General features: G+C 42.0%; 1 protein-coding gene and 1 long non-coding RNA gene across 3 annotated transcripts in view; one reads left to right on the top strand and one right to left on the bottom strand.

Annotated features, from left to right (window-relative positions):
* Myrfl (myelin regulatory factor like) overlaps nt 1–15,119 on the bottom strand; it is a 153,716-nt gene that overhangs the window by 3,955 nt on the left and 134,642 nt on the right. The window contains exons 17-21 of the mRNA XM_029558986.1: nt 12,909–12,983; nt 12,557–12,609; nt 12,259–12,441; nt 2,723–2,785; nt 2,006–2,093 (exon numbers count right to left, since the gene is read on the bottom strand). Of these exons, the coding sequence (XP_029414846.1) occupies nt 2,006–2,093; nt 2,723–2,785; nt 12,259–12,441; nt 12,557–12,609; nt 12,909–12,983 (462 nt within the window). The remainder of the gene's footprint in view (nt 1–2,005; nt 2,094–2,722; nt 2,786–12,258; nt 12,442–12,556; nt 12,610–12,908; nt 12,984–15,119) is intronic.
* On the top strand, nt 5,666–11,537 carry LOC115068560. 2 transcript variants are annotated; one of them, XR_003847906.1, is made up of 4 exons: nt 5,666–5,766; nt 9,564–9,672; nt 10,250–10,362; nt 11,437–11,537. It is a non-coding gene; the product is annotated as an uncharacterized LOC115068560 (long non-coding RNA). The 2 variants fall into 2 exon arrangements; XR_003847905.1 differs by lacking the exon at nt 11,437–11,537 and having other exon boundaries at nt 10,250–10,981.

Here is a 15,119-nt window from a genome sequence, read left to right as displayed (position 1 = left end):
CGTTCCTCCATGGCCTGTGCTCCAGCTCCTGCCTCCAGGTTCCTGCCCTGAGTTCCTACCTTGGGCTCCCGGATGAACTGTGACCTGGGATATGTAAGCTAAATAAACCCTTTCCTCCCCAAGTTGGTAGTGGTCAGAGTGTTTTGTCACAGAAATGAAGAAACAAACCAGAACAAATACTAAATTGTCATGATGGATAAGAATATCAAAACAGGACTGGTCGTGTTGGCACATGCCTTTAATCCCAGCAGAGGCAGAGGTAGGCAGATCTCAAGGCCAGCCTGGTCTACATAGCAAGTGCTAGGCCAGCTGGGGCTACAGGGAGACCCTGTCTCAAAAAGACAATAAATAAATAATAAATAAATAAATAAACAGCTGTACACACCTTTAATCTCAGCACTCAGGAGGCAGAGGCAGGTGGTTCTCTGTGAGTTCAAGACCAGTCTTTTCTACATAGTAAGACAGGATAAATAAAATAAATCAAAACATCACATTATGCACCTTGGATATATACAGTTTTTACTCAACATTACACCTTTTAAAAACAAAAAAAGGGGGTCGCACTGGAAAGATGGCTCAGTGGTTAAGAGTACCGGTTGCTCTCATAGATGACCCAGGTTTGATTCCCAGCACCCACATTGCAGCTAACAACCATTCATAACTCCAGTTCCAGGGAATCCAATGCCCTCTTCTGACCTCTGTGGGCATTGCATGCATATAGTACACTTACCACTCAGGCAAAACACTCATAAAATAAAAATAAATTAAAATTTTTTCAAAATTAAAAAAGTGTTGCTTATATACCAAGTTAAATATACATCTGTAAGAATATTTTTAAAATGTCACACTGTGCACATTGAATATATATATTTTTACATTGCCAATTATACCTTTAAAAATAGTGTTAATACATCTATGTGTATATATATAATCGTCTGCCTTGGAATCAGAGTGCTTAGTTCAACCTGGAAGTTTAGTGACACGGAACTCATTTCCTATTTTGTGCCTTCCAATATCTGCACGCTCCTCAGCAGCCCAGCTCAGCTGACAGCATCCCTCTGATAGATGAGAGATGATATGTAAGGGGAACAAGCATGTTCTTTCAGTCCTTTATAATGTCATTCTGCCACATTAGTTAATGTCTGTCTCTGCACTTACTAAGGTGGATCTAAAGCAAACTTATTTGACTTACTGACAACTACGGAACAAGGATAAATAACAACAATTTCTTAGAGCCTTTGTGATAATTAATGTGATAATGAGTATAGTCATCATAAACAAATAATTTTTAATATGGGTTATTTTTATAACTCAGGATCATCAACTCAAAGCCTAAGTTTTATGGAGTCGTAAAAGAAATAGGCTGAAACCCCACAGGGCTTGTGATACCAATTGAGAATATAGGCCCTTATGTTTAAGTACCCAATAAATAGTCCCATTCTTAATGTTTCCAACTTGCATTTGTACTTGCTGCAATTTGCATTCTATACATCTAGATGCATCATTGCCCCATGCAGGGGCCATGATACACATTGGAGATGGATGTTACTGAAAACTTTCATAATATCTGGGTGATTGTTTACCTCCTTACTGAATAAAAGCTAAGCTAAGCTATGTTTTTCCAGCAATTATAATAATATCCTTTGTTATTATACTGTACACATGTCCACTCACTCATGCTGTCTCTTCTGTAAAATTACCTAGCAGCTTTGTGCACACATAGTGTGTGTCCTCAGACAGTCATCCCGCTCCCCAGCCTTTTTGCTACAGACTCAGCCATTAAACCAGGAGAGTGGAATCACTGGGGCTGTGCTTTATAGACGTTTGTTAACACCAACTGTTTTATGATTCCCTCATCTACCATGGGACCAACATGTTTTCACTTAAAGAACAATGTGAGCACCCATGGATTTCACCATGAAGCTTTGGTTTTCATTCCAGTCTCAAAACTAGAGTGCCAAATAAATTCCAGAAACAGCCAGGGCATCACAGGGAGGTTACACACCCGCATCGGAGCATTCTGCTGCAGTACCGTCGATCTATTATGTGCTGGATTTCCATAATCTGAATAGAACTGATGGTTGTATCAATCCCTGAATTAAAACAAAATAGAGAAAAAAATAAGCTCTCGAGTAGGAGGAAGTGTTGTGTTCAGGCTTAGCCTCCAAACTGCAGAACGTGAAGGAAGAGTGCCCTAGACAAGTACATTCCACCTGCTTTTAAGTGGAAAAAGAAGGAAAGTGAAGGGGCCAGGCTGCTGTTTCTGTTTGGGGGATGGGTGGGTATAGTAAATTTTTAAAATATTTTTAATAAAAATCCAGGCTCCTATAAACAGCTCCCATAATATCCAAAATAATTTCTAAACTAAAGAAGTCCTATTAAATTGAAATAGACATGGAGGATATAACATGGAATTCAATCTGCTTCAGAAAACGGAAAATGAATTTAAAATAGACTGAGAACAAAAGAGAAAGACAGAAATTTCAATGACATTATTAAAATCCACTGAGCTCTACCACAATCTTTTTGGCAGTGAGTGACAGCCTTATTAATGGTCAGGCTAGCATGGGTGGTAACACGTGTTCACATGGGTGTGTGTGGCCCTGCGTGTGCGTAGCAGGTGGGGCGCCACTTTGTTCCTGTTTCTCATTCTAGTAATGCTTTTACAGCTTGTGATGGCCCCACAAAGGCAAAAAAGAGTGTCACTTAAATGCCAACTTACAGTCATTGTCCCAGTCAGAGCTGATGAGTACATCTTTTGTCAGGAATGATTCACTTTTGCCTTCTGAAGAGTAAAAACATCTGTCAGTCATGAGGTCTTGTTCAGGATGAAGAAAAATCTCTGAGTGTTCTGGGAGTTGAATGCATCCCCACCTCTCTCCCTCCCACCGTTCCACTTATCCAGTCCTATCCCATTTCTTACAGATCTAGTTTATTCTGACCCTCCCCCAAGAAGCCATCTATCGTGGGTTGAGTTATACACACACTCCATCATGTGTTCAAATCCAAACCCCTTCTTGCTCAGAATGTCACTACATCTGATATAGCCTTTAAAGAGGTTAATTAAAATGAAATGAGGCTGTTAAAATGGGCCTTAATCCACTCTGGCTGGTGTCCTTGTCAGACCAGGAGATTAAAACACACAGGGAGGCATCAGGGGTGCAACGCACAAAGGAAAGACCGTTTGAGGTGCAGCGAGGTGACCATCTGCAAGCAAGGGAGAGAGCTTCAACGAAGCCAGACTTGTTGACACCAGGATCTTGGACTTCTAGCCTCCAGAACTGTGAGAAAACAAATGTCTGTCGTTTACACCACCCAGTCAGAGGTGTTCTATTATGACAGCCTGAGCAGACTGCACCACCACCTCAGGGAGGCCTGGAAGCTCATGGCTCTCACTTCAGGGCTGCAGCATGTGCTTATCAATCAGCGGTGTCTGTCACTATTCCAAAGGGCATATCCTCTCTGTATTATCACTTAATTTTGCATGTGTTTTGCCCTTCCTTGACCTTTCCAAGGTAAGGAACCTCTATTATCCTCCTCTGAATCTCTGTAATGCTTGGGATAGACTTGTTCATATTAAGGAAGTCTTTTTTCTCTGTTTAATGAGAAGATAATGGTAGTTTTATTTCCTGTCTAGTTTCTGAATTACTACTGTTGCTCACCAAAACCATTAGACTTATAAGCCTTAGTGTTAGTAGCTCAGCATTGTTTGTGGTATATTAAAACATGGAAATAAGTCATTAGAGGATCTTTTTGAATACCTCCAGTGACAGAAGACTCTCCACCCCAGGGACAGCCTTTTCCTCTGCTGGGCGGTCCTGAATTCCAGGCTTCCCTCTCAGTAAGTCAGTGTCTACCTTCCTGATCGTGGGTTTTGATCCCAATTCTACTTTGGTAAGAATAGGCCCTGAAGGCAACAGCTGTGCCCAAGCCCAGCCCGGCTCACCTGTGGCTGCTAAGGAGCACATCTCTTTTCTTTCTGAATAAAGCTATAGATTATTTCAAATGCAACATTCAGAAATCAGGAAAGAGGAAGAGACAATAACATGCTTGTTGGAATCTAATTTCTGAACTATTCGTGGAAACCTGGGGGAAGTAAGGAGATGAAATTGCGTGGTTGAATGATCCCTTTCGAATTCAGTCCAGGTACTACGAGGGAATAGAGTAAGGGTGCATTTGTCCTTGCTGGCTTTTTCCACCCTCCCTACTTCCCTGGCCTTCCTCCTACATAATAGATCCTATTGAATTGGGGAATATGGTTCAAGAGCAGTGGCTAGAGTAGGTAAAGATGAAGAAAATTAGAGGCAAAGCTATCTCTACTGTAAAACAATGAAATACTTTCATACAAATAGAGTTGGGGGTATCTGAAGACAAGTTAAACAAAAGGTGGATTGGGTGTTCTTTTCTGGGTAGCTAGTAACTTGAATATTTTCGTGTTAAAGAAAAGTCTGCAGGATGTGTGTATTTTTGCATTGAAGGATAATGATAGCTATACCAATTATTCATTGACATTTTTTATTAGACATTGTTCTGAGTGCTTTATAACAGTCCCAAAGGAGGAATGTCCCCACTTCACAGATAAACTCACTGAAGTATAAGGGGTAAAAATAGAGAAGGGCTTCCAATTCAAACCACCTGATTCCAGAAACCACCATTTTGCCATCCTGGAAATACGTCATATGCAATCCATGCAGGAAAAAATAAGTGAGTTTTAACTGAAAGGTCAAAACTAAGCTGCAGTCAGTTGAACAAAAGAATCAGATCACTGGGGTGAAGCCAGACCTAGGACAGTGGTTATGCACCCCTCTTAGACAAAACAGTATTTCAAAAGCAATTTTGGAAAAGGCAACTGCTCAGATGTTAAGAAGATGCAAAATGTATGTTTCTGTGCTTTAAAAAGTAGATGGTGAAAGAAATCACTTAGTAGTGTGATGGTTAACCTTGGTTGTCTAATCGATTGAATTGAGAAATCCTCAGCCACAGCTTCTTAAACTGTGAGTTATGACCCTATCTGGAAGTCATATAACTGATTGTGACAGTTATGAAGTATCTGACAACAGTAAAAGAGTTCTGAATAAGCAGCAACCAAAAGTTAATTTACAATCAAATGCCTAATGACGCACTTGACAGATTTGCACCGTGGGTCTTTACTGAAGCCTTGATTCTGAGCACACAATATCCATATTTTGTCATCACACCACCCAACACCAACTAAGACTAGCCAGGTGTTAGCCTGGGCTCAGATTCAAGTCTACTGTGTGCTCTCATGTTTGCACCATACGTGCAAAGTTTTCTGCTCTTATAGAAACATGGTTTAATTAAAGAAAGCAAAGACTTTTAATAGTTGCCTACCATCATTACGCTTATTTTAAATGCCTATATATCTAAAGTCACTTGAAATTTCTCAGACAAAAAGGGGGTCATGGGTAGAAAAGTTTAAGAAGTCCTGGTCTAGACAATTAGTAAAGTAGAATTCTGGGTAAGTCAGTAGGGGTGCTTCAGGGATGATTGTTACTTGGGACAGCACCTGATGGGGAAAACCCAACCCGAATGTGGATAGTGCTTCCAACAGACTGAGGGCTGGGCTGGAACGAAAGCAGAGGGAGGAAGCCCCTAGAGCAGATTCTCTCTCTTTTGTCTCTGCTGTCATGGGGTGAACAGCCTCTTCCTCCCCATGTTCCTGCTACATGATGTTCCACCCAGAATAACGAGGTCTTACAACCATGGTCTGAAGAATCTGAGAGCATGAGCCAGAAGGAGTGTTTCGTAAGTTGCTTCTCTTTGGTATTTTGTCATGGTGATTAAAATAAAGTAACTAACAAACATACTTAAAAAATAATCAAATTTTGTAGTTTTGAAAGCTGTTTTTATTTTCAGATTTGCATCTATGTTCAAGTTTCAACATTAGATTTCAGGACAGAGAGCAGAAACAACTGGGCTCAGTATTTAGGGACACTCCTCTTGACATCTCTGTCCTCAATTGGACTTTTAAAATTATTTTTCAATTTTATGTACATGCATGAGTATTTGCCTGCATATATGCATGTGTACCACATGGGTGCCTGATGCTGAAAGGAAGCCAGAAGAGGGTGCAGGATCCCCTGGAACTAGCGTTATAGATGCTTGCGAGCTACCATGCTGGGTCCTGAGAACAGAACACGGGTCCTCTGCAAGAGCAGCCAGTGAGTGCTCTTAAGTGCTGGAACATCTCTCCAGGCCTTTCATCAGTACTTTTTGACTAGGTGGAATGGCTTCCTTGCATGTCTGCTCACTTGACTATGAACTTCTTAAAGATGGACTTCCTCATGCTTGTGTTTCCCCAAATAGGCAAAGCAGGCTCTCTGTAAACATTTGCAGAAGTCTCGGACACAAGCCAGGAAAAGAAAGAGAAAAGCCAGTTGTTTAACCTTTAAATATTTTCCTCTTACTAAAAGAGAAAACTCCCAGGAATTGGGACCTAAAGGATACTGAGAACAGATTTGGGAGGCCGGGCTTCTTCCCCCTAGGCAGAGCCAGTCTCTGAGCATGCAGCCAAAGGTAGGTGATGCTTTCCATTAAAAAGAAATGGATCTTGAGATATGAGAATTTTCTAGAAAACTGAATAGTCATTTTCTTTTACATATAAATGCATATGCTTCCCTCAGAGCTTCCAGATGGCTTAGATTCTAGCTGTTCCAATAATAATTTCAGGTATATGTCTTCTACTGTTAGTTTTTCTTAGGATTGCTTTTAAAGAAGGCTGCAGGTTTGTAAGGCAAATGAGGTCTAGAGAAAAGTGAAGACCAGAACTTCTCTGCTGTCTGCTTCCCTCACCATTTGTTCTTTTTTGCTGAACTTGCAGGAAAAGGGGCTCGTCATAAATTCTGATACTAGTACTACAGATTTGCCTCACATTCACACACCTGTGCTTCTAGGTTCCTGGAGACATAGAGCCCCATAAATAGGATTATTGGTTATCTGGTGATACAGTGTTCTTGCTTTCTCTCTCTTTCTCTCTCTCTCTCTCTCTCTCTCTCTCTCTCTCTCTGTGTGTGTGTGTGTGTGTGTGTGTGTGTGTGTGTTTTGAGACACAGTCTCACTACATAGGGTAGATTAGCCTGGAATTTTTAATTTTTATTTATTTTGATGTTGTATGTGTGAGTGTTTTGCCTGCATGTATGTAAACTTACCTGTCCGTGCAATGCCCAGGGAGGCCAGAGAGGGTGTCAGGTCCCCTCTAACTAGAATTACAAACAGCCACCATGTGAGTACTGGGAACAGAACCTGGGTCCTCTGCAAAAGTATCCAGTTCTCTCTTAACCACCACTGAGTCATCTAGCCACTAGCCTGGAACTTTTGATCTTCCCAAGTGTAGGGATTCCAGGTATGTGCTACTATGCCCTGCTAGAGTATTTCTTCAAATAGTAGTAAAAAAGAGAGGTTTAGCCTGGATAGGTGGCTCAGTGAGTAAGACTATGTATTGGTCTTGCAGAGGTCCAAGTTTGTTTCCAGCCCCTGTGTCCAGCAGCTCACAACTGCCTGTAACTCCAGTTCCAGGGGATTCAACATCCTCTTCTGGCCTCCATGGGCACCTACACCCATGTGCACATACACACACACATACATATAATTAAAAACTTTGTTGTTACTATAAAAACATAATGCAACTGTTACCACGCTGGAACATGGAATTTGGGGTAACCTGAGTCTGTGTCCCCAGGCCATGGTCACTCATATTTGTCTCCAGAAAAAACTATATCTTATCCCCTTTAAAAATAAGTAAATAAATAATTTTTTAAGTTAAAAAAAGAAATAATTACTTTAAAAAAGGTGAGACAGGGCCAGCAAGATGGTTCAGTGGGTAAAGTCACTTGCTGTATAAACCTAATGATCTGAATTTGATCCCCAGAACCCACATAGAGATAGAAGGAGAGTACTGACTCCATTAAGCTGCCCTTGAACCTTTACACACACTCCATAGCATGCACATGCCCATTCTCACTCACATCATGCACACGCATACACTCTCATATAATAACAACGAAGTTTTAAAAGATGAGGTTGAGAAGAGATAATCTTACAGATTAAAATTACAAAAACGATTTTTGGAAAGCAAGAGTAACCTTAAATTCCCTAGAAAATGCTCCTAACTTGCTCTTCTTCAGTTCTGAAAAGCTAGGTATTAGAAAGTCATAAATCCTCCTGTGGCCATAGGGGAAGCTCTCGTTTAATATATGCCTTCTGGCAACCTTCACTGTAAGCTTAATATACAGTCCCAGTGATTTTCACTAGAAAGCCTAGGGCGTATTTCACAACTGGTGGATGAGACCTCCCAATCAACTGAATTAAAAACTGGAGAAGAAAGACTGAAAATGGTGTTTGAGCAAAGCCGTGGTCGAAGGCGGTGTATTACCTGCAGAGCTGTGCTGATGGCTGAATTTCAATACAGCATCTTAGAGACCTTTCTCTTCCCCTGACTAAAACAGATCTTTACAAAGAGGTTGATGAAGGCCGCCCATCAAGGCTGAGTCCTTTAACACAGGGACTGTGTTCTTTTGGCCGCTTGTTCATCTAAAACAAAATTGAGTATGAAGTCCAAATGCCATTTTGCTGTTTTTTATTTTTTTATTTTTTTAAACTATCAACTCTTTTACAATCTGTAGAATTCTATAGACCTTTTCCCACAAGCTCTTTTTCATATTTAACTCTCCTGATTGCTTAAATCTTTACGGGTTTCATGGATTAAAAACTAATCCATCATATTCGGCTGGCTCCTGAGAATGTGTTTGATATTCTGAAATACTTCCTGATTTGTCTTTCTCAAACTTTTTTTATTAAGTTTATTAAGAAGATGGGACAGAGTAGGGAAACAGAATGGGGGTGGGGAAGATAATTTTTTAGAAAGACATTTTACAAGGACACAGTCAACTAAAGGGAGCTCAGCATGACATAACAATGCTGATTCTCCTTCTCTTATTTTATTGTGGTCTGACTCCTCGGAGAGGAGGCTGATAAATGTGTTTTGGGGCCAAGTAAACTGCCAGATATTACTCTGCATCCCACTGAGAGCTTTTCTAAGCCTTTAAAAAATTCTTGAATTTATTTTTTTATCTTTATTCCTTAATTTTAATTGTTCTTTATGTCTCAGTAACATCTGGTTGCAAATAGTCACCAGGCTTTCTCCTCTTTGTATTAGAGCCCCAGGGCTGTACATCACCCTGGACAGAGGGAAAGGTTGCATCAGCAGGAGGGAATGCAGTCTTCCCTCACTCTGGGAATGATCTGCCATCAGGGACATTCTGATGGCCACAGGCAGACTTGATGAGAAGGAGGCCTGGAAGGGACGCTACTTTCTGCACCTTTTAGGATGGACTCATGTATGTGCACATCCTGTATCGAAATAAATGGAGGCAGTGTGGGTAGATGAGGAGGAACCATAGTCAGGGAAAGAGGGGGCCCAGATTCCAATTCACTAGCAACTCAGCTGAGTGGGTATAGTGTTTGCCAGACAAACATGGGAACCTGAGTTCAGATCCCCAACACCTATGTATGACTGTACTTAATAGCACACATCTGTATTCCAGTGTTCACAGGGTGAGACTGAAGGCAGAGACAGGAGAAGACCCAGAAGTACATGGGCAGCTTGCCTGACACACTCAGCAGCAACCAACAAGAGACCTTGTCTCCAAAAAGGTGAGGACTAACATCCAAGGTTGTCCTCTGACCTCCATATGCACCTCATAGCATGAGTGCACCTGCAGACAGAGAGAGAGGGAGAGAGGGAGAGAGGGAGGGAGGGAAGAGAGAGAGAGAGAGAATATATTGGGAGTATGATGACAAAACTAATTCATTTCTTCAATTGGAGCTTTACTTTCACTCTGGAGTAATAGACCTGTTCCTAAGTTCATTCAGCATCGCTTCTATAACAAAAAAAAAGCACAAATGCTGCTTCTTATAGACTCAGGGAAAATCTTGTGCTTTGCTTTCTCACTGAAAAGAGGTGGATATTAACAGTGCCTATCTGGTAAGGTTGTGAAGAGTAAATGATTTATCATGTAAGCTACTATGTGAGCGCCTTGTATGAGGTAATACTTCATTACCTCATGATAAATGGTGATGGTGATTTATGAGTTATTTAGTCAAGACTGGGATGTGAAATAATATCAAAAGGGAAGGAAATTAAATTAATACCCCCAAACTCCATCCTCTGACCATATTCTGTATGTCAGACTGCTTGCAATTATTATTTGTATTCATTTTCTCCTTCCAGGCACATGATCAGTTTATACTTCCTCCATCATTTTTGAATCAGACATCACCCATGTGACTTGCTTTGGCCAATAAAGTATACACAGAAGTGACTTATGCTATTCTGAGATGGAAGTAAGAGCCAATGTACAATGCGATTTGTTCTCTTACCACTATTGCAATTACTGTGGAAATGTATACAGAGATGGAATTGCCAGCAGCTAGGTCCTGAACATGGTGACCCAGAGCCCTGTTTTGATTCACATTTGAGATAGTCATAAATAAATTACTGCCACCTGACATATCTATTAAGAGCTGATACTTCAACAGCATAATAATATATAAACCACACTAATATATATTATTGTTATTACATTTACCAACAATGTCATTTTAGAAACTTGTTAATATAGAGAGATAAATTTCTTAAAAAATAAATTGGTGAACTTTGGAAGAAATATGTTTGATCTTACAGAGATAATTACACTTGGACCCCTTGATTGAGTTTCTAAGGACTTTTAACAGAAAAACTCTGTTACTTCAAAGACAACTGGGGGCAGGGTGCTGGTGAGATGGCTCAGTGGGTAAAGCATTTATTGTACAAGATAAGGACCTGAGTTCATATCCCCAATACCTATATAAAAAGCAAGGCATTGCGGCGTGCACTTGTAACCCCAAAACAGGGGTGGGGGTAAGTGGACACGGGCAGATCCCCAGAGTTTGCTGGCTAGCCAATTGGTGAGCACCAAGTTCAGTAAGAGACCCTGTATCAAAAAATAAGGTGACCTTCACATGCCCACACAGGGGTGTGCACATTGACACATACTCATGTACACACATGCATACACTACACACACACACATACACACACACACACACACACACACACACAAAATAAAATTTAAAAACCACTGTTGTATGCACATGTCTATAAGGAAAGGGAAGGTTTCCTGAAAGAGGAATGCCAAGGTGGTGGTTTTCATTGACTCAACCCTAAGAATTTCCAAAGTGTGATGCTGTGAATGAGAAATGTCCCTCATAGGCTCAAGTATTTAAACACTTCGTCCTCAGTTAGAGGTACTATTGGGGAGGTCATGGAATCTTTGGGAGGTGTGACCTTGCTGGAGGAAGGCTGTCACTGGGTGTGGGCTTTGAGCAGTCTCAGCCTCACCCCACTTCCAGTTTGCTCTCTGTGCTTCATGTTCACAGTCCAAGATGTGAGCTCTGTGCTTCCTGCTCCAGCCACCATGCCTGCCGCCAAGTCTGCAGCTTGCTACCTGCCCCCTGGTCATGGCAGGCTCTTACCTCTCTAGAACTGTGAGTGTAAATAAACTGTTCCTTCTGTAAGTTGCCTTGCTCATGGTGTTTTATCACAACAGAAAAGTAACTGATACACAAAGCTTATTTTCCCCCAAAAGTTTCTTATATTTTTCCCTAGTTGGTTTGGGCAAAAGGTCCAGATACAACATCACTTAAGTTCTAAATGAGCCCCAAACTCAATGACACACAATCACCTCACCTGTGCTGCTATCACCATCTTTGTGGGCAATAGACAAATGAGACCTTCTCTCCTGGTAAAGTATTACAAAGAATCACCAACAGTTCAGCCCTGGGCAAAGCATTCAATATATAAAGGACTCCAGTTCATGTGTTTGTGTTTTTAAAGATTTTGCCACAGAAGATTAGAGTCACTCTCTGGATTCTTTTTTTAATTTTGATATTTTATTTATTATTTTTATGTGTCTGTGTGCATTGCCTGCATGTATGTAAGTGCACCCATGTCATGCAATGCCGGCAGAGGACAGAAAAGGCTGTCGGATCCCCCGGAACTGGAGTAACGAACAGTTGTTAGCTGCCGTGTGGGTGCTGGGATTCAAACCTGGGTCTTCTGCAAGAACAGTCAATGTTCTCAACCTCTGAGCCATCTCCCAGCCCCCACTCTCTGGATTCTTTAACAGACTATCCAAGTAGACATTGAAAGTAAAATCTCAAGTTTGCAGCCCTAGTTGTTTTTCTTTGGACATCGTTTACCTGCCCATTGCCTCTGTTGGATTTCCTGCTCTGTCGCCAGTTGTCTTCGTACAGGACTTGAAAAGAATCTTCTTGTTTCCCAGATGGGGCAGCAATAAGTTTCCTGACATGACAGGATCTCACAGAAAGTGATTTCAGGTACTTGCAAGGAGGTCTGTGTGGTTGCCACAGTTGTATGAGGTGCTGCAAGGCATTGGGCAAAACCGTGAGGTCGACCAGAAAGGCCAGCTCCTCTGCTGATGGTCACATGGTGAGGGAGAATGGGTTGGGTTTGTGGTAAGAAGCAAGAAGACCTTACCTGAGGGGGAGGCTGTGGACGGCAGAGCTGGCTCTGGAAACCTTGTGATATTGCTGGAAGGGAACAAAATAGTGAAAGAGTCTTCAAGAGTCCTTCTCCTAGGCCTGGAGAGATGGCTCAGAAGTTAGGAGCACTTGCTGCTCTTGCAGAAAAGTGGAATTTAGTTCCCAGTACTCATGTCAGACAGCTCACAACAGCCTGTAACTCCAGTTCAAAGGGACCCAGTGTCCTCTTCTGGCCTCCTTGGGCACCAGCACACATGTGTACAGATGCACACACATACACATAAATAAAAATAAATCACTTTTTTAAAAGCCCTTCTCCCAAAGGAACACAAGATCTGAACTCTTACCTTAAAGGGAGATTTGGGGCATGTTGGTCTTGATCCTTTAAGCTAAGTATGTAAAGGGCAACTATTGTAAAGGCACTGTTAGGGGAGAAAACAGAAAACATCATGTGGCAGATCTGTTTCCAGATATATTTCATTTATGCTTCCAGCTGGCCAAAGATGTACTCTCAGAGGCCACACAGATGGGAGGATGGAGGAAAGTGGCACCATAGCTGACAGAGACACCACGGAAACTGGCACAGTTAGGCTTTTTTGCCCTGGTGAGAAAAGCCTTGGGCTTCCTGTAGCTCCAAGGCTTCTAGGGTACTCCACACTGAAGGAGTTTTCCACACAGAAGTCCCTGGCCTTGACAAGCTGTCACTAAAGAAGGATTATGAGAGGAAGCCTGTCTGCAGCTGGAAGCAGTACTCTGCTCCTTGCAGGAAAGAGCAAGGGCAAAACTCACATCCCATAGATGGTGGTCATCCACACTGTTGGACTGAGAGATGAAAGGAGGCAGGGGTTTAATCACCAGTGGATGGCAAACCCTTTGGCTACCTCCAAAATATTCTAAAGTACAATACATCAAATTGGTTTAAGGAAAAACAGGAAATGCAATAAAGCACTTCTTTCCACAAAACATGACTCAAAATAATGAAGGTATCTTCCTTCCCATTGTCAGAACTTATACAGCCAAATGGAAGCTTTCCTTAAAGGTTCTGGGCTTTGCATGAATCCCAACAGCATTCATGTATCCAAATAGATCATGTTCTCCTCTTTGGGGGATATTTTTAGTACTCTCTCATGAGCCACGGAAAAATCTGCTGGTGGCATTATAATCTCATCATGTGCTTGGCTGGATACAGGGTCACCTGACTTGATGTCCTACTGACTTCATAGCTCGCTTTCCAAACTTGACTCCTCATTTGTTACCCATTGCGCTGGATAGCTTTAGTGTCAACCTGACACACCTGGGTTGAAGGAGCCTCAATAGGGGAATTGCCTCTATTGGACTGGCCTGTGGTCAGGTCTGTAGGGCATCTTCTTGATTACTGAGTGATGTGGGAGGTCCCAGCCCACTGTGGGTGGTGCCACCCTTGGGCAGGTGGGCCTGTGTTGCATAAGAAAGCAGGTTGAGCAGGGGCCAGGGAGCAAGCCAGTAAGCAGCATTCCTCCATGGCCTGTGCTTCAGCAGCTGCCTCCAGGTTCCTTCCCTGAGTTCCTGTCTTGGGCTCCCTGATGAACTGTGACCAGGAGATGTAAGACAAATAAACCTTTTCCTCCCCAAGTTGGCAGTGGTCAGAGTGTTTTGTTACAGCAATGAAGAAGCAAACTAGAACACCTGTTAAGGTTGTATAGGTTTACCATCACTGCATTAAAAAAAAAAAATGTGCTACATGTTTGAATCCCATTTATAAGGAATGATTTCCTACTGTGTTCTGAGCAGTAACTGGCAACTGCCCAGCAGGCTCAGTCCTTTCTGGGAAAAGTGGTGCTAAACCCAAAAGATGCATCAGACAGAATCTGTAGCGTCACCCTGGCAACTGTTGGCTGTGGTCCAGTCACCCTTATTTTGTTTGCTTCTGCCTCCCACTCTCTATCTCCCCATTACTAACCCTAAAATCCTCTTCCTGGTTTGTTTGACCCCTGCCTCAAGGCATAGACTTCTAGTAACACAGTATGAAATAGACATGTTCTCTTCCGAGGCAAACCCTGGTGCTGATCCTGCTGAGGTACATCAGCGACCAGGAACAAGATAAGAAGCCTATAACCTCACATTTATGGTCTTAAAGTTCAACACTAGGCTCAGAAGTTCTGATGAACGTGCTTAAAAAGCAGTCTCTTTACTTAGAATTAGACTTTGTATCACTGCTTCACAAGGTTGGGAACTGACATCTCTGAAGAATATGAAGTGTATCTGCTAAAGGTGGATACTCGCCCTCTCCTTGGTTGGGAATGTTAGCGGAAGACAAGCACTTAGGAGAATGAGAAAAAAATGCAAAGGCTCCTGTTGGGAATTCCATGTCATGGCATCAAATACTTGGGCATCTTCCCATGTTGGGCATTAGCTGGGTTAAACTAGAGTTGTTATCAATGATGGAGTATGTACTCAGCATGCTCAAGATCCAGGGTTCAATCCCTCGCACTAAACCAATCAATTAAAATTAAAAGGAGCCAGGGGCTCCTCCCAACCCCATGGGACCCCTGAGGAACAAATCCTCTAACGACCTCAAG

The sequence above is a fragment of the Nannospalax galili genome, unplaced genomic scaffold, assembly GCF_000622305.1.
Source record: "Nannospalax galili isolate Female #2095 unplaced genomic scaffold, S.galili_v1.0 scaffold749, whole genome shotgun sequence".
Lineage (NCBI taxonomy): Eukaryota > Metazoa > Chordata > Mammalia > Rodentia > Spalacidae > Nannospalax > Nannospalax galili.
Note: the sequence above shows the minus strand (reverse complement) of the source record. Positions and strands in the feature narration are given on the sequence as shown.